The sequence below is a fragment of the Sebastes fasciatus genome, chromosome 3 (assembly GCF_043250625.1).
Source record: "Sebastes fasciatus isolate fSebFas1 chromosome 3, fSebFas1.pri, whole genome shotgun sequence".
NCBI lineage: Eukaryota > Metazoa > Chordata > Actinopteri > Perciformes > Sebastidae > Sebastes > Sebastes fasciatus.
In genome coordinates, this window is record NC_133797.1 from 23,158,055 (window position 1) to 23,176,613 (window position 18,559).

Below are 18,559 nucleotides of genomic sequence, written 5' to 3' on the forward strand. Positions count from 1 at the left end.
TAACGACTGTCTGGGGCCCTATAGGGCAGTTACCTACTTTGCCCAGCTGGTAATCCAGTTTTGCCTGGAACAAACCAGAATATATTTTGGAAGGATAAGGAGTAATTAATCCCATATTTTTGTATGTCTTAATTTGTGTTTTAATGGTTTATGCTGTGCTTTCTGTAAAATGTGTTAAAGAGACAGTGTGTATGATTTGGCAACATCTAGTGGTGTGGTTGCAGATTGCAACCAACTGAGTACCCCTCCGCTCACTCCTCACTTTCCAAGACTGTCAGAGGCCATCCTTACTATAATAACACTATTTTAGGAGCAACAGAAGTCAGACGGCGGCTGGCTGTACCACGGTTTTGCACTCTGCGGCTCACGTTACCGCAGTTTCACAAGCATGACGGAGAACTACGGTGGTCTTCAGGTAACGTAAAAACACGAAAGGCTCTCTCTAGAGCCAGTGTTTGGTTTGTCTGTTCTGGGCTACTGTAGAAACATGGCAGACTCCGTGAAGAGGACCCGCTCCCTATGTAGATATGAAGGGCTCATTCTCAGCTAACGAAATCACAATGATTCTCAGTTTCAGGTGATTATACACTAATGAAAACATAGTTATGAATATTATATTATATTTCTGCTAATAGCTCTCCTGAAATGTTACACACTGTTCCTTTAATGCATTATGTAAATCATTTACACTGCCTTTGTGTATGTATAATTTATATGTACTTGTGCTACATAAATAAACTGTCCCTGCTAAATGGTGACCTCAGAGTGGAAAGCTCAGTATGGACATTTTTAACTGCCAAAAGCAAAAAAATAGAATACATTTATTCTTGCCCTGAGTAAGATTTATGTTTATTGAAGCATTACGTAAGACTCTGCACCATAGACATTTCTTTACAGTATATCCTACATCTCATCAGAGGGAGCTTATAAGAAACAGATTGTAGATTCAAACTGGAGAAGGTAGCAACAATCTTACAAAAATATTCACTTATATACACATTTACACTTATTGTTTTATAGTTTTTTATCAACAAAACAAGAACATTTGAGGACTACAATGAAAACATGAGCTGCAAATACCAGTGTCAATTATCCAGTGTTGATTCTTCTTTATGTGTATCAAGCAGTCCAGCTCTTCCCCAGGTCTACCAGCTCCATGCCTTCACAGTAGGACCGTGGCCTCGACACCCTCACCTGGTTTCACAGGGAAACAACACGTGATGGAACCGGATATATATCTCTCTCTGTCTCTCACACACAAACACACACACAGTCAAACACTCACTGTGGGCGTCCTGTGGGAAGCCAGTTGCTGCAGAAGTGGAAAAGGAGTCCACTGAATGGGTTCCACAGGCCAGCTACAGACAGAGAGGTCACTGGCTTTACCCGAGTCCAACACACCATCCCCCATGCTCATCTCGCTTCCCCTCCAACCGTACTGAGAGCTACAGGGAATACAGAGAGCCAAGGGATTATTTACACAGACATCGTCTCTACACTGTATGTGCGAATGTGTGTCAATACTTACAGACATAGTTTTTTGTTAAGAAAAAGTTAGGGAAACTATAAGGAATAAAAAGAAGAAAGGGCCAGAAATGTAGTTTTATTCACTGATATTGGATGTTAATGATTTTTTCACTTCATTTAAACTTTTATTTAATTTTACACATTTATTCAGCTGTAGTTAAGGGATTAATGTCAATATTTTAACTACAGTCAAATCACAAATCCAATCAATGATACACTTATTGTTATGTTATGCGTTACGTTTAATGTCACTAATCTGCATTCATTCAGTTGTTGTGTTTTAACCATTTATTTTAGTTTTACCCATAGATTGTTCTTAAAGATGGACGAAATGAAACTCCCAAAAGTGAAGCCAAAACATCTGGTTTGCCCCCTGGTGACTGGCTGCAATATAGGTCATAAGTCCCGCCCCCTCCACGTCAGTGGATGGGCCATGGGCCAAACTAAAAAGTCAAAGTACACGTCAAATATATTTTTCCCAAAGATGGTTTCTGTCATTTTAGGTAGTTCTTATCACACTCATGTATGTTCAAGTGTTAAGTTTTCTGAAAAGTTTGGTTTTATTTAGTTGTTTGATGCTATAAAAAGTTGGTGAGACATCATGATTAACAGCTGTGAGTCTCTCGCTGACAAGCTGTGGCCGTGTTCGGCTCGTGATTGGTTCGGGCGGGTGACCTCGATACCGCGGCTCCAGCCCCCCGATCATTACTGCACAGACTCTGGCTCCAAATGACGGCAGTATATATCCAGGATATTTTGGCTTCACTTCTGTACAGTGGGAGGAAGTGGAGACGCGCCGTCCATCTTTATATATTGTTCCTGGAGTAGTGTTATTATGGTATGGATGGCCTCTGAGTGAGGCGAACGGCGTTACCACGGTTTCGCACTCGGCGGCTCACGTTACCTCAGTCTTGGAAAGGGAGGATTGAGCGGAGGGGTACTCAGCTGGTTGCAATATACAACCACACTACTAGATGCCGCCAAATCCTACACACCACACCTTAAAGTAAAAGTGTTCACACATGCAATTTTAAAGCGTGATCAGTTTTTCTGTTTGAGTGATGTTTAATTGCAGATGGTGTGTAAGTTTGGTTTGTAGATCTATTTTCTGCTTGGTTGCTCAACAGACCCCAACGTAACATTTAATTGGAAGCAAAAGTAGATAGTTAGCTGGATGGATCTTTTCAAAACCAGCCTGTTTAGATAGAAATCTTGTTGTGTTTACCATCAACAGGCTGAGTCTTATTGCTTGATGGCTGCACTGGGCTTTTGTAAAGGAGCTCCAGGTAACAGGTTGTAAGCATGTATCGTAATGTTCTTAGTTGTCATTTAAATCTGATGTTCCTTCATATGGTGTACACTTGACTGTCGGGTTATATCGTATGCATACTGTGTAGTATGTAATTCATGTTTAGATTGAGGAGTACAGAGACATTTGCTCCCTTCATGATCAATAACACTCTGCGTATGAACCTTTCATGTGTAATATGGACTTGTGTGTGTGTGTGTGTGTGTACCTGTGAGGGTAGATTGTATTGATGCGTGTCCCGTGGCTGGGGCAGGTGGAGGCCAGCGACAGCGTGTCGTCGTGGTAACAGCAGGGGCGGTCGAGCGCCCGCAGGTGCAGTAACTCATCAGAGCGTGTAAAGGCGGGATTATCTAGTGAGTCTGCTGATCCGGCCCACGAACGCAACCAGAACCGTCCTGACAGCTCATCGAAATGGTTGAACCTGCGATAGCTGCACACACACACACACAACAAACCATAATATGTGTATATACTGTATATTCACAGGGTACAATATTAACTCTATCTGCTTCAATTTAGTAAGAATAAATATTTTTCATACATATATTTTTTTCCCCATTTTATGCGAGTTTTGAAAGCCTCACTTTCTGCTCTGAGAGTCCAACTTTCTCTGGACAGGATGCTCTCTCCCTGCTGTTAATGAGACACTCTGGATTTAAGGCTTAACTTCAGGCTGAACTTTCTCTGTCTGTGTCCTCATCCTATATTAGAAGTTAATCTCAGCAATTGGATGAAACTACAGCATCTCAGTTAAGGTGGATAAAACTCTTCCCTCTTGTAGTCCCCTTCCAGATTTCTCCAGACTACGCTTGGAAGATTACCCATAGGTCATAACATATGTATATACAGTATATATATACTGTATACATATATGATGTAGTGAAGTTTATCTTCCATAAATTGCAAATGTGAGTAGGCCTACCTTTGAAAATGGTTCAGAAAAATACTTTGAGGTGAAATTTTGATTAATTAATTTATATTTCTTTATTATTGCTGTTGTTGTTGTTGTAATTATTATTATTTATGTATTTATTCCTATTAAAATTGTACTTATTATATTTTGTAATTTATTATCTTTTTTATTTTATCATTTGTATGTATTTGTTTTTTATTTTATTATTATTATTATTATTACTATCATCATCATTATTATTATTATTATTATTATTATTATTATTCTTACTACTATAATTTTTTGTCCTCCCTTGTTTTTGAATACTTTGTTTTCAATTTACAGCTACTATCTGTTATTATATGTACATATTATTTTATTTGTTATGGTTTAGGTTTTTGTAGTCATTTTTCTTAAGGAAACAATAAAAAGAATAATTAAAAAAAAAAGGTTGAAATTGTGGAAGTGAGTGAGGTCTGAAGTCATGAGTAATAACACATTTTATCCCCTTGTGGCCCCCAACAGACTTGACGTGATGACAGTGAACGTATCATGGTAGGCATGACTGAAGTTTGCTAGGGGCTGTCAGCAAGTCCAGGCTGTGGACATTTGGATTCAGTCACACTGTCTCAACATTTCACATAAAGTCTACAGCACAGTCTTCATCAGTATGTTGTTCGGCAGCCAGACTATGACACCTAGTGGACGTTACTGTAACTACAATTACTGTTTGTGCAGAGATGCCCATCTCAGAGTCAGGACACATGATCTCCCCCAAGGTGTCCATTGTTTTATTGCCATGTGTCACACTAATCCGAGTCGTTTGGAGTCATGTTAAGTCAAATTAATTATTATGTTTACCAAAGGTGTGTGTGTTACACACCGTAACACACACACCTTCAATGTGTGGGTGTTAACGTGTGTTATTTTAAGGACTGTTCACCCCAAAGTTATAATAGTTTGAATTTTCAATTAGTTTTATTTTATTTTAGTTTTGACTTTTTTATTTCATTTTAGTTTTTAGCATTTGCTAGTTTCAGTTTTTCAGAAAGGTTTAGTTTTAAGTTTTTTTAGGGTCAGCTATAATGTCTCAGAAGTATGTAGCTACATATACATCCAAAACTCATGGTTGGAGAACTGTGTAGGAATTGCCATAATGTTTAATGTTTAATCTTTGCACTACTTAGTGAAGCAATTGTGGCATATTAGCGCCATCTCCTTGAAGGTCAAGTCTGTTCAGTTTCTGTGGTTCAATGTCATTCATTGAAACACAGAAACTGCAATTCATGCCGTCTCTTTTTTTTTCTGTAGTGATATATTATATCTAAAAAAAACTAAAACTGAAACAATTTACGTAATTCTTTATTTTATTAGTTTTTTTATCCTTTTATTTTATTTTTTTCATAAAGGATATCCTTTTTATTTAGTTTCAGTGTACCAACAATATTTTTCACTGCTTATTTTTCATTTTAGTTTCAGTTTTAGTTTACTATAATAACCCTGTTACATACACTGTTACACAAACACAGTTGACCATTTCATTCATTTTCAACATATTTCTTTTTACTAGACACATCCTCTAAATGTCTAATTGTTTACACATCATATGTCATGTACAGGGTATCAGGGTGGTATCTGTGAATTCGGTGTATTAATATTTGTATTGCAGGTTGTATGTTAGGTGTAATTTTAAGTGTGAGTCCTACCTGCTCCGAGTCTGATCTACTTTGGCCTGGATCAGAATGGCTCGGTAGCGTCGCACTGCCACGAGGGCCAAAACGCCAATCACTGTCACCATGATGAGTAAGATGGCAAGACATACGCCCACGAGCCGCGCTCGAGTCATCCTCACGTCACACCTCTGACCCATGTACCAGAAGTCCTCTCCTACCAGGCAGCTAACACACAAACAAAAACACGCTCACATGCACAGAACTTCCCAGGATGGACGGATGGATACAACATTAGTGTTTGTGTTAGTGCCTCCGTGTGGTCTTACCGGCAAACAGGAAGAGTGCCCGGGTGATGAGTACAGATGCCGTGGTGGTGGCAGTAGTCAAAGTGGCAGACAGAAGAACAGCTATAGTTTGAAGAGCCAGGCTGGAACACACACTTGTATCCTGCTGGACACTGTAGTAACCAGTCACACACATCACCCTGCAGACCTGGAGGAAAGACGTGTGTTAAACCATGAGGCTGGTGTTATTATACATTTTTATTACTGTCAACAAAACAACAACAACAACATTGTGTTAGTCAGTCTCCGTCCTTCCCTACCCTGTCTGTCTGTGGCACTCACTCCCAAGCCCACCAGTACCTACTGAAGAGGTACATCTTTAAAAATTGGTCATAAATACGTCGTGTCATTTTTTAAAAGGAAAAGCAATGTACAAAAACAGCTGGCAACAGCAGTTTTTTAGCAAATGTTACTCAAACAGGAGTAAATAGAGCATTTTTTGGGGGCTATTTTCTGCTGATGGCCTTGATTTTAAGGGGTGTAAGACAACTTTTTTATTAAATATACGGTTGGCCTATATCTCAGCATTTCCTTCATTTCTGTGAAGAAAACCAAATTAAATAGTTATTTTTAAAGTTTGGATTATTTTTTACTATATATACTTAAAAATTTGTAAAGTACGGAGTTAAAACAACCAAAGAGCTAATAGAAAAATGGCCAAGTGTCAGGGATAAGAAATTACTGAATTTGTCAAAAAGGAAGCCTGTTAAGTATGAATGATTGTTAAAATAAAAAAATACATAATACAGACAGAGAATTGCATTAAAAGTTTATAAAAATAACAGAGAACTCTGAGAAGAAATAATCTTTTAAAAAAATTCAAATATGCTTGTTTTATGTTCCTTTAGATGAATTCATCAAACAGAGAAATGACAGTGGCAATGGCACCAGGGCCGCCACTAGAGGGGACTGAGAGGTGCCACATAGGCGCACCACATTTGATCAAACTGTGCTTTCAGTAACGGGAAGTAAATATTGGAAAGGCTCACCACGTGCAATAAGGGACTGCCCTACATATTCCACTTTTCAGACCCATCTAAAACAATGGCTTAAGGCAAACCAGAACTGTGATCATCAATTTTAACTTGTTGCACAATGTATTTTGTCTTTTCTACTTGGGTATTGTAGATTTGTATCCGTATATTGGCGCTTGTTTTTGTTACCTGCCTACGGAGTACGGATGTAAATTAGCAATCTCGCTAACTCGGGCATGTTTACATCTTGTATTCTATACAGATGTTCATTAATGTGCTCTGTCCCTATCAAATAAACAAATAAGTAAATTAAATGTTCATCATAATGATGGAACATGTCAGCCAGTCCAACAGTGCGTCTCATTTATGTTTTTTAAAAATAGTTTCTGGACAATCGAGCTCTGTTGCACAGAGGAATAAGATATATCAGGCGTTGGGTACACAGACGATACTTGTTAGCTGGATACATTTTGTTGTTGGTTTTTTGTTTATTTTAAGGGGTTTGCTGACTGTAAAATACAATATTACCAGCATTACCCTTTAAATGTGTCTGCTTGAATACCTTGCAAAATAATTAGCAAATAAAATGACATATATGTTTTGGATATTTAGTATAATTTAGTGACTTTCTTTACATGCAGAGATGGCCGACTTGTTTATACTGTCTTATTTGATTCTCTGCAAACAAGAATCCCTATTGCCCCAATTAATCTGCCAACAGATTACGCCTGTCAATTTAATTCATCCAACAGCAAACATGCACTTGTGCCGTTGTGCCGTTGTGAATTTGTGCAGATGGCAAACACCCGAAGTAAAAGGAGTACAGTGAGATGATTACATGCCACAGTAACAAGTTTAATATCTGTGTAAGCCAGACGTCATAACTGGATTGTGAGCTTAATTGAGTCAATCTAACTGAGTTAAAATGTTTAAACGAGTCTGTCTGTAACTGGGTTAATTAAGTAAGCAGGTTAAGAATGGAATTCCCCCTGAGGTAAATGTAGCCACTGTGGTTGATGCTAATCTGGCAGTTTAAGGACTTTTTGTGCCTTTATTAGAGAGTCAACAGTAAAGAGATGACAGGAAGTGAGGGGAGAGAGGAGGAAAACGACATGAAACAAAAAGTCTTAGGCCGGTTCGCCTTAAAGGGTAACTTTGGTATTTTTCAACCTGGACCCTATTTTCTCATGTTTTTGTGTCTAATAGTGACAACGATTTCGGAAACTGGTCCAGTATTGAGGGAGACTGTAGACGGCAGCTGCTCACAGGCTGTAATATGGTGCTGTTGGGGCAAGCTGGCACCGTCATTTACGTCCACTAAAAGTGCTTGCTTTTGCCATGACAGGCTCTGATTGTAATTATAAGTGTCTGACATTATGGAGTTTGTTGTGTTGAAGTACAGAAAGCGTAGCTTAGTGTTATCTAAAAGACGTTCAATGTCTTGGCTTAATATTTAGATGATTTCAACAGTGTGGATGAGGTCTTTGAATTTGATGGCCGCCCGTATTTATTTGAGCCAGAGTATCCGGATATTCATATTTTACAACAAGACTTCTCCTTGAGCGGGACTTGGACACAATAACAAACAGACTGGATCAAGAGAAAGGTCAGAAAAACATTTTATTTCTCTGTAGGGTCCTTTCTATAATGTTGTCAGACACTTATAATAACAATCTGAGCCTGTCAGTGGCAAAAACAAACACTTTTAGTAAACATAATGTTACATTGACGCTGCTCACTTGCCCTCGCAGCTCATTTCGCGGCTGCCGGTTAGAGCGTTATCCCTCAATACTGGATCAATTTCAGAAATTGTTGTCCTTATTAGTTACTTAGACACAAAAACATGGGAAAATAGGGTCCAGGTTGAAAAATACAGAGGTTACCCTTTAAACCACTAGACCACCAGGGCACCTGAAAAGTTAGTCATCTTCGGTCAGCTGTTCATAGGTGAGCATTTCTACCTACTAAGCTTACCTCCCAGTGTGATGTTGGTGATCTTGGATGATCTGAAGCTCCTCCCGTCACAAACAGCCTGAGCTAGTCCCGTTCGTTCCAACAGTGATGTGGGTCCAGTCATGCTGAGCCACTGCAGAGCCCCGCTGGTTTTAAACTCCACCAGACTCTGCACTGCATGGCCACTAAAACAACAGCACATCCACCTGTTGTAGCTCTCTGCACACAACCTTCTGCAATGTAATCCTCTCATGTGTTACCACTATATTCAGCCAGGCATCAAATGTTCTAAAAAAAAAACCTGTCCATTTTTGAAAAACCCAGGTTATTTAACAACACTTAGTGCTGTTCTGAAGGTATATCTGAACGGCAGATAGTAACTAGTAAATAGCTGAAGGACATAGTGAAGCATTCATCAGCTAAAGAGACAAATATTTCCCTCCTCAGGAGATAGAGGAGACCACAGGGGAGCTAAAAGGAGAATGAACATTCGATTAAAGAGGACCTATTATGCTTATTTTCAGGTGCATACTTGTATTTGGGGTTTTTACTAGAACATGTTTACATGCTTTAATGTTCAAAAAACACTTTATTGCTGCAGCACCTCTTTTCACCCTAAGTCTGAAACGCTCTGATTAGTCAGCTGGCCCACTCTGTTGTGATTTGTTTGTTTGTTGTCAACCAAAACAAACTCTACGGACTCCGCTCCAGCTCCACTCTAACTAGCTTTGTTTGAGGGCGTGCCAAACTAGCCGCTAGGCAGGTACTATGCAAATGTGTTACTTGGTGACCTCACCACGTTACGGAAGAAAAGGCGGGACTTCAAATGAGGCGTTTCAGGCAGTTCAGGATCAGTGTTTCTGTAGAGGAGAGTAACTCCCTTTGGAGTGGACTTTGGACTTTGTAACTTTGCAGACCTTTTAAAGGCCCTGACACACCAAGCCGTCGGACAGTTTGGGGCCGTCGGTGATCGTCCGGCAGCCTAGTTTTTTCGGTGTGTCCTGCACCATCGGCTCTAGTCTGCCCATGTCGGAGCTTTTTCGGCCAATTCAGCATGTTGAATCGGCGGCGCCCGTCAGAGAGAGAAATCACTCTGATTGGTGGTTTAGCTTAAACGAATCAGTGCACGAGAAGAGACACGAAAGTGAGGAAAACAAGCCAGCGAGTAAAGTCAAGAGGAAAAACACAGAAGGCTCTTCTCCTTTTTCATCTTCAATATAATTAAATAAATGTGCTTAAATAAGCAACTATTTGCCAATAACAACTTTATAAATGTGTTAAAATGTCAATTTTGTGTTTAAACCATGTTCTTGAATTTAATGGTAATACATAAGAAGCACAAACTGGGGCTAAATGAAGCTTGGCTACAGTACAAATGTACTCTATGAGACCTCACCTGCTCCAGACTCCCAGCAGCCTGCTGAACCCCGGAGCCTTCTGAAGGTACGGCTCCACCTGAAAGAAACAGGAAGTGACAACTTTGTAGCACCTACTAGATCAGTGGTTTTCATAGTCTGAGGCCGTAGACCTCCCCTCAGACAAAGCTTGGAAAACGTATAAAATGTCAGAAAATGGTGAAAATTGACAATCAGAATTTCCCAAAGCCCAAGATGATGTCCTAAAATGTCTTGTTTTGTCCTCAACTCAAAGATATTCAGTTTACTGTCATATACTGTATATATATATCTACATATAGATATATATATGAAGCGCTTTGAGTGGTCGGAAGACTAGAAAAGCACTATATAAATGCAAGTCCATTTACCATTTAGATATAGATGTAGCTTTTATTTAGCTTCAGTTCAACTGAAAATATTTTTCACTGCTTGTTTTCGTTTTCGTTTCAGTTTCAGTTTACTATAATAACCCTGGTGTGTGCATAATCTCTCACCCAGGCAGCGGTGTCTTCCTCCAAACCAGAAGAAGAAGCCGACCTGGACTCTTCTACAATGATCTGCAGCAGCAGCTCAACTCTCTCCTCTGGGCAAAGAACAAGAACATACACACTCCATTACAACAGACCTGAACACACCAACCTATCATTTAACTACACACAAACATGTACAATACCTCTGATGGCGGCTGGTTGGTCTGGCACGACGTAGAACTTGGGTGTCTGAGTAGTGGTGGAGCTCCAAGTGGAGGTTAAAACAGACGGTGTGAGTGTCTTGTGCGAAGTTGTCCATGTCGGAGCTCCAGCTGTGGGAGACTGTGTAGTTGTGCTGCTGGGAAACCACTGCCAAGACTTATCCTCTATTTCTTCTACCTCTCTATCTCCATGTCCATAATCTGGTTTTGCAGTTGTGAGTGAGATTAGAGACCTATGTGCAGTAGTAACATAGTCGTGGGTCTGTTTCTGTGTTACTGGGACATTAGTAGAAGATGGCAAAGGCAGAGGGTTCTGCGTATGAGGTGTGGGTGAAGATGCTGATTTGATTGTTGACGTTTGTGAGGGTGTAGGCGTGATTTTGTGGTCGATGAGGGGTGTGGCGGATTCAGTGGTAGTGGAGGTCAAAAGCAGGGGTGTGTTAGTTAAATGTGTTTGGAGTGACGGTGTGGATGAGTGTGAGGATGTACTGGATGACAGAAGAGGAACAGGAGTCGGTGAGGGTGAGTTGTCATGTAAGAGTGTGTAAGTGGGACGCGGTGTGTACGTTTCGGTGTCAGTAGTGGTTCCTGTGGGAGACGAGTCCTGGACAACATCTCCCAACGTCAGAGCCGCTCTGGGTGTAGAAGAAGAACCCGTGAAACTCAAAGTCTGGTCATCAACTTTTGTGACGTCAGGCGAGGAGGAGATGGTGTTCGCAAAATGTCCGTGTGTTGCCGTTTGTGTCTCTTCTTGGGAGGATGTGTCGGGAGGTGGCGAGTTTGTGCTTTGCGGCGTGTTTGTTTGACTTTGTGTGGAAGAAGTGAAAGACGTGTGAAGTGTCTCCGTGTTTTCAAATTTATCGGAGGACTCAGGAGTTTGACTGGTAACATCTGATGCAGCTGATACAGATGAGTCAGTTTGACTAATGTTTGGATGAAATGAAGCAGCCTCCACTGTGATGTGGGTGGTTGATGAATAAGTCTCGCTGGGGCCCTGTGAGGCTGATGATGATGATGATGATGATGATGATGATGATGATGATGATGATGATGATGATGATGATGATGATGATGATGATGATGATGATGATGATGATGATGATGATGAGGATGATGATGAGGATGATGATGAGGATGATGATGGCGCAGTGGGTTCAGCATCAGTGTGTGCGCTGCTTGACCCATCCTGCTGGGGTTCGGTAGCTGCTTTTAAAGGATCAGAGGTGACGGCAGAGGTCAGATCAGAGTCTGTGCTTCGCTGGCTCCTCCAGGAAGGGGGTACTTTCTCTCCAGGTGCCCCACTAACAGCTCCACCACGTGGGATTAGGATGGTGCCACTCTCCCAGGTTGTCCAGGAAGGAAGCTCAGGGGGAGAAGAGCTGGAGCTGGGTTGAGCTTGTGTGGTTATGGATAGTTTAGATTTCTGAGTGGCTGTATATTTGTCTGTGCCAAGCAAGGTGTTGGAGCTACTGGCTGCTGCTTGTGTCAGCGCCATGTGGGTTTGAGGGAGCTCGTTGCTTGATGTTATTTCTGTGTGAAATAGTGCGTCTGTGCTGAGCGTTTGCTGAAAATACGGGCGTGTTCTCTCTTTGGCAGACATTTTGCCATCAGCGAGGTGAGCAGCTCCAGATGTATCCGCTCCATTGTTTGGCTCTTCCTCAGGAAGAGGGAGAGTTTCGCTATCGGCTGTCCCAGCCACAGTGAGTCCCTGCAGGGGTGAGGTGGGGCGCAGCAGCCCCTGGTCCTGAGAGGAGGGACTAGACGCAGACTGTGTCCCTGAACTCCTCTCCAGACCCTTGTAGAGGCGACCTCTGCCCCCTTCCGTCCCACTCGACACCTCTTGACCAACAGGAGCTGTGCTTGTAAAGCTGGTTCCTGTCTGAGACCAACGTGAGAGGTCTGAATGTGGGCTGGTGTGGTCCGCCGAGGAATTCCTCTCATCTTCCTGGACTGGATGACCAGGAACAAACAGAAAAACAGAGAGGGAGAGGGTGAGGAGAGACAGAGTGGAAACCACAACATAACATATCTCTGCCTCTTACACCACAGTGAGTGTGATAAGAACTTTCCGACGGACAGATTTACAGCTCATAGCAGTTTGAACAACATTTCCACAATATTATTCTATCGACTTTTATCTATAGATTTTTAACATTTTGTTGTTGTCATTTTTAGTTTTAATCTTTTTATTCTTTATTTATTATTCTTTATTATTTAAATTTTTTCTATGTGCACTTTGGGCTGCATCTTTGTATGAAAGGTGGTAAATAAATAAGTAAAATAGAGTTATAAAGTTGTTAATGTTAGAAAACCGTTACCTGGTGTAAAATTACTGTAAGTATAATTAGGACAATGTACTTAAAGTATTAAAAATAAAAGTACCCAATGCAGAAAAAAACAAAAACAAAATTTAAATAATTAAAAAAGGAACTAATCCTCACATTTGTGAAGCTGAAAACATATATTTTTGTGTAATTTTGCACAAAAAATGACTTAAACCATTAGCAAAATAGTTGCCAATTAATTTTCTGTCGATTAACTAATTCATTAATCGACTAATCATTTCAGCTGTATTTGTATATATTGTTGGTAGCTTAATTTTAGGGCTGTCAATCTATTAAAATATTTAATTGTGATTAATCGCAACTGAATCAGACATTTTTTATCTGTTCAACATGTACCTTAAAGGGAGATTTGTCAAGTATTTAATACTCTTATCAACATGGGAGTGGGCAAATATGCTTGCTTTATGCAAATGTATAATATTGGAAATCAATTAACAACACAAAACATTGACAAATATTGTCCAGAAACACCTATGTTTCACATCGTACAGCCAAAGTAACCATTCTTCTACTGTAAACAACGAAATAAGCTAATAAGCAGCTCTAAAACAAGTCTGATCCAGATGTTATTACGACAATTAGATCAAACTCTCGTGATCAGGGTGCAGGAAACTGGGCCATCTTGACCCAATAAATTAAACTAGATAATTGAGTCATGGTTTCTCACCATAATAGAACAGCTGAACTTCATTTGAGGAGCGTCCTGCTCCTGTCCAAGTGAATGTGGCTTTGTTTCCATCACAGCGGGACAGCAGAACCGTCCCCCCGCTCTCCAGGACCTTCTGACCTTCCTCGTTCAAAACACAGCGCACTGATACGCTCGAACCACCCTCCAACCATACTGGCTTTAAAAGAACCGTCCGACCCAGAGGAACACCTATCGTCCAAGTGCAAATCACGGGGTTGAGTGTGTTGTTGGCGTCAGTAGAAAGTCCAGGTAAAGTGAGGTTGATGTGACCAGAAGGCTCTTTGTCCAGGCTGACATTTCCTCCACAGTGGTGCTGCAGCAAGGCCAGTGTTTTATCTGAGGAAAGAAACAAAAGATATGCTGGTAAAGAAGGCATCACTTTGGCATACATCTCTTGACCTCTGTGTGAAAACTAACTCATTTATTATGGAGATAAGCTGTGGGCAGATCAACCAAAGGAGTAATCAGTTGTTTTGGTTTTAGTCGACTACCTCGGTGGATTGCGCCCTCCGAGGAGTGAGTCTTTGCCCCAAGCGAGGGAGGTCAAGTATCTCGAGGTCTTGTTCATGAGTGAGGGTAAAATGGAGGGTAAATGGAGCCGGAAGGCAAAGCTCTCGATTTATCAGTCCATCTACGTTCCAACCCTCACCTATGGTCATGAGCTTTTGGTAGTGATCGAAAGAATGAGATTGCAGATACAAGAAGCCGAAATGAGCTTCCTTCGTAGGGTCGCTGGGCTCAGCCTTAGTGATAGGCTGAGGCGCTCAGACCACCGGAGGGAGCTCGGAGTAGAGCCGCTGCTATTTCGCATCGAAAGGCGCCAGCTGAGGTGGTTCGGGCATCTGGTCAGGATGCCTGGACGCCTCCCTTTGGAGGCTTTTGGAGGTCCCGAGGTAGACCCAGAACACGCTGGAGAGATTATATATCTCGTCTGTCCTGGGAACGCCTCGGGGTCCCCCAGGAAGAGCTGGAAAACGTTGCTGGGGAGGGGGACGTCTGGAATACCCTGCTAGGATTAGCGGAAGAAAACGGATGGATGGATGGATGGATGATGGTCGACTGAGATTTCTTTAGTCGATTAGTCCTTTATGCTTTTTTCATGCTTAATGACTTATTTCCAAAGAATTTATGAGCAAATCTCAGGTAAACACAAGATTTAAAGTGGTGCTTTTGTGTGATTCTTTGCGGAGAAACTCAGTTTTACCGATCTGTCGATAATCAACTAATCGATTACTCAACAAAAGCATTTCCGATGCACCAATCTGACTTTTTTAGTCCCAATACCGATAGCAATAGCTGAGCTTAGCTGGATTTAGCTCGACTTTGGGTATCGGCCGATGCCGAGTACCGATCCGATACCAGTGTTTAATCAATAAGTTGTATGCCTCACTGTGTGGAAGTGACTGGGATCATTCTTTTATGTGTAAGGCAACATCAGGCCTGACTTAAACACTGCTTTTCTAACTTTGTTATTTATTATTAAAATAATAAATTGTGTACCAGCAACTTGGTAAAAAATCTTCAAAATTAACAGGAATTCAAGTGTAAACCATTTTAATGCAGCAACGAATTGGTCAAAACTTAAACATGAATTAAAATGCTAGTATATAATGTAGATAGTAAATTAACATAGAGATTAATTGAATCGATCGGCCCCATTGTCACCGATACCCGATCCAGCTATTTGAGTCAGTGTCGGCCCGATATCCAGTATATTGGTGCATCCCTAAAAATCGTATGAGTGTTAGTCGACTAAGAATTTCTTTGGTTGAGGACAGTCACAGTATTTTATTGTAGTTTTTTTTAGGCAAAAAAAGAAAAGTAAAAGCAAAAGTAAGAGAAATTAGTGAAAATTTGAGAAAAAAAAAATAATAAATTTGTATAAAATATATAACAGATATTTCCCACTTGTTTCTTATCCCTTTACTCATCTGATGCTTGAAGGTCACCACAACTCTACAGAAACCTTCTACACCTATTTCATACTGACAACAAAGCAGCACTAAAGTGAGTAAATATAAAAGTGGCTGAAAATGAAACAACAGTTTCAGCTAAAATAAAGTGTGTCCAATACAAAGTCCAATGATAACTACAAGGCTACATAATCATATCTACAGCACATTTCCTTCCTTACCTGTTGTGATAATAAACACAGTATTTTATTGAAGGATTTTTGAGGCAAGAAAAGTAAAAGCAAAAATAAGAGAAATTAGTGAAAATTTGAGAAACAAAAAAAAAACTTAATTTTTTTATAAAATATATTACAGATATTTCCCCCTTGTTTCTTATCCCTTTACTCATCTGATGACCCCTTTGATTTGGGTCTGGGCTTGAAGGTTACCACAACTCTACAGAAACCTACACCTATTTCCTACTGACAACAAAGCAGCACTATAGTATTTATTTATTTAAAAAGGATCCCCATTAGCTGATACCAATGGCACCAGCTAGTCTTCCTGGGGTCCGAAATCATGTACATTAATTTATCACATACATACTATATACAACATCATATATGTGTTACACCAATAACACTCATATTTTCAAACATATATAAATTTCACATTCATACACATCTTCCACAATTTTTTTGTTTAGCCTCAAGGCCCATCATCAGGGAAAAGGATCAAAAGAAAAACCATACATAACGAACACTATTAGTATAGTAGTATTAGTACTATAGAGTAAATCTAAAAGTAGCTTAAAATGAAACAACAGTTTCAGTTAAAAAAGTGTGTCCAATACAAAGTATTTTATTATATTATATAGTATAGTATAGTATTATAACAAAAGGCTACATAATCAGATCTATTTCCTTACCTGTTGTGATAATAAGAAGCAACAGGCAGGCGTGGAGCTGCATTTCCAATCCTCAGACATTTCAGTGTCGGAGACCCTTTTAATCCCAAATCCATATACAGATTGTTCAGATTTACAGTATCTGTGCGTTATGATGATGACGAGCAAACCAAAGTAAAGCAAAAGCGAGAAATGACCTCCAGTTTTCTCCTGCGAGCAACACAAAACGGAGAAGAGGCGTCAGACCATAAAACTTTCCTTCTCCATCATTTCCTCCTGACGGAAACCGCTGTGCTGTCAGGGGGCAGTCAGCTCAATGAGTTACACGTGTGTGTGGGACGGTGTGTCCTGTGTACTGTGGGACGGACAGAGACTACAGGCCCCCAGGCTGTTCACTGAGCTCGTTTTGTTTGAATCAATCCGTATTTTCCAGAGATGAGAGAGGAGGAATCCAGCGGTCGCTGCAGGAGCTGGTTTTTACGCATGTACTTAAACGCAACACAGGAAACCTTTACCACAGGAGGTCTGAAGACATGAAGACATGAGACAGGAAGGGTCATTAGTGCTTTACATTATTAACACCCCACTGTGTTAATACCTCACAATGTAGATTCTGTGAGGAGGAAGAGGAGTCAGACATTCATTTATTTTGGTATTGTAAGGAAGTTGCATTATTTTGAATTAAAGTTGAAAAGTGGATCTCTGTTTATAAATCAAATTTCTATAGTTGTCCTTTATCTATTATGTTTGGTGATTTAAAGGTAACTTTTTACAGGTATAAATCTACCGGGGTCGGTGTCCCATGCGTGCTCGCGTGTGGCTACGCTGTTCAGACCGCTCCTCTGCCTGCTTGCCTTCAGTCACACAACGCGCGCGTTTGTCGCTCCACCTCACGTTCATGTGCGCACACTACACACTGCAGAAGAGTTAGTTTAGCTCTGAGAATATCTAGTGAATGTACAGTGGACGTTTGTGCAGCAATAAATGCTGCAGCTCCTCCAGACCAACAGAGGTTTCCCTAGTCTTGTGAAGTGACGGGGCTCCGCAGCGAGAAACGTTATCGTCTCCGACCGGGTGCCGGTGTCGCCACTGTTCACTCCGGCCGCGGTCGGGAGGCTGAAGCAGGAAAAGCCAACACTAGGATCAGCAGTGATTCATGGAGAGACCTTCGTCTGGTCAGCTAACATTACTGCCAAGCAGGTGAAATATAGAGTGATATTGTGGTTTTAGCTGACGTGTGTCGCCTCACTGTGTTGAGCGATGCTCGTTCAGGTATATTTAGAGCGAGCAAGCGTGACCCCGACGCTGACTTTCGTTGACTTAACGGACACAGGTGTCGCTGTTAACAAGCAATTCTGAAAGTTACAAATAGTCCCTTTAAGGGATGAAGAAAAAGGAAAAAACCTGAACAACATCATCATTATGATGGGGAAAGAATTTATATTTAAAGCTATAAAAAGACAGCAATCGAACACTGAACGTTTCAAAATGTTTTTGAAACATCGTTGGGTTCTAGAGAAGGATGTTAATAGAAATAAAAAACAGAATATCATTTTTGAGCGTTGGTGGGATACTTTGAGTCAGGGTGAGGATTGGAGTTAAACAAAATTAATAAATAAATAATGTCGATAAAGGTCAACTAAAGGGATGTAAATATGTCCCTTTTTTGTCTGCATAATAGAATAGATAATTGTGTAAGCGAATGTGTCTAAGTGGATATGTATATGAATGCGCGTGTAGATTAAGACATATGTATATACTGTATGTATATATATCTATATATGAGGTTGGTTGTATGTATATCAATATGAACTTATCTCTTGACACTGCACTATTTCAACGGGTAGTACTTTTTTTTTCTTTTCGTTTTCTTATGTTTCTTTTTTTTTGTTTATATATATGTTATTGCTGCTGTCTGTATGTCCCTTTACAAGTATGTGTATGTATTCCTTTAACCTTAAATTAAA

General features: G+C 40.4%; 1 protein-coding gene across 1 annotated transcript; it reads right to left on the reverse strand.

Annotated features, from left to right (window-relative positions):
• Positions 1 to 820: 820 nt before the first annotated feature.
• Positions 821 to 16,880, reverse strand: LOC141764439 (uncharacterized). The gene is made up of 11 exons (XM_074629697.1): positions 16,614 to 16,880; positions 13,773 to 14,129; positions 10,743 to 12,710; positions 10,564 to 10,652; positions 10,069 to 10,127; positions 8,694 to 8,857; positions 5,728 to 5,893; positions 5,435 to 5,626; positions 3,045 to 3,266; positions 1,286 to 1,445; positions 821 to 1,194 (listed from the first exon to the last, which is right to left on the reverse strand). Exons 1-11 carry the CDS (start codon positions 16,654 to 16,656, stop codon positions 1,120 to 1,122), a joined length of 3,495 nt encoding a protein of 1,164 aa, XP_074485798.1. The 5' UTR covers positions 16,657 to 16,880; the 3' UTR covers positions 821 to 1,119.
• Positions 16,881 to 18,559: the final 1,679 nt, after the last annotated feature.

Excerpts from the sequence above, each read along its gene's own strand:
- LOC141764439 (XM_074629697.1), bottom strand. The coding sequence starts at position 16,656 with ATGCAGCTCCACGCCTGCCTGTTGCTTCTTATTATCACAACAG. Across the intron at positions 12,711-13,772 it reads AGTTCAGCTGTTCTATTATG|TCCAGGAAGATGAGAGGAAT; the intron begins GTGAGAAACCAT and ends CTGGTCATCCAG. Across the intron at positions 5,894-8,693 it reads CACCAACATCACACTGGGAG|GTCTGCAGGGTGATGTGTGT; the intron begins GTAAGCTTAGTA and ends TCTTTCCTCCAG.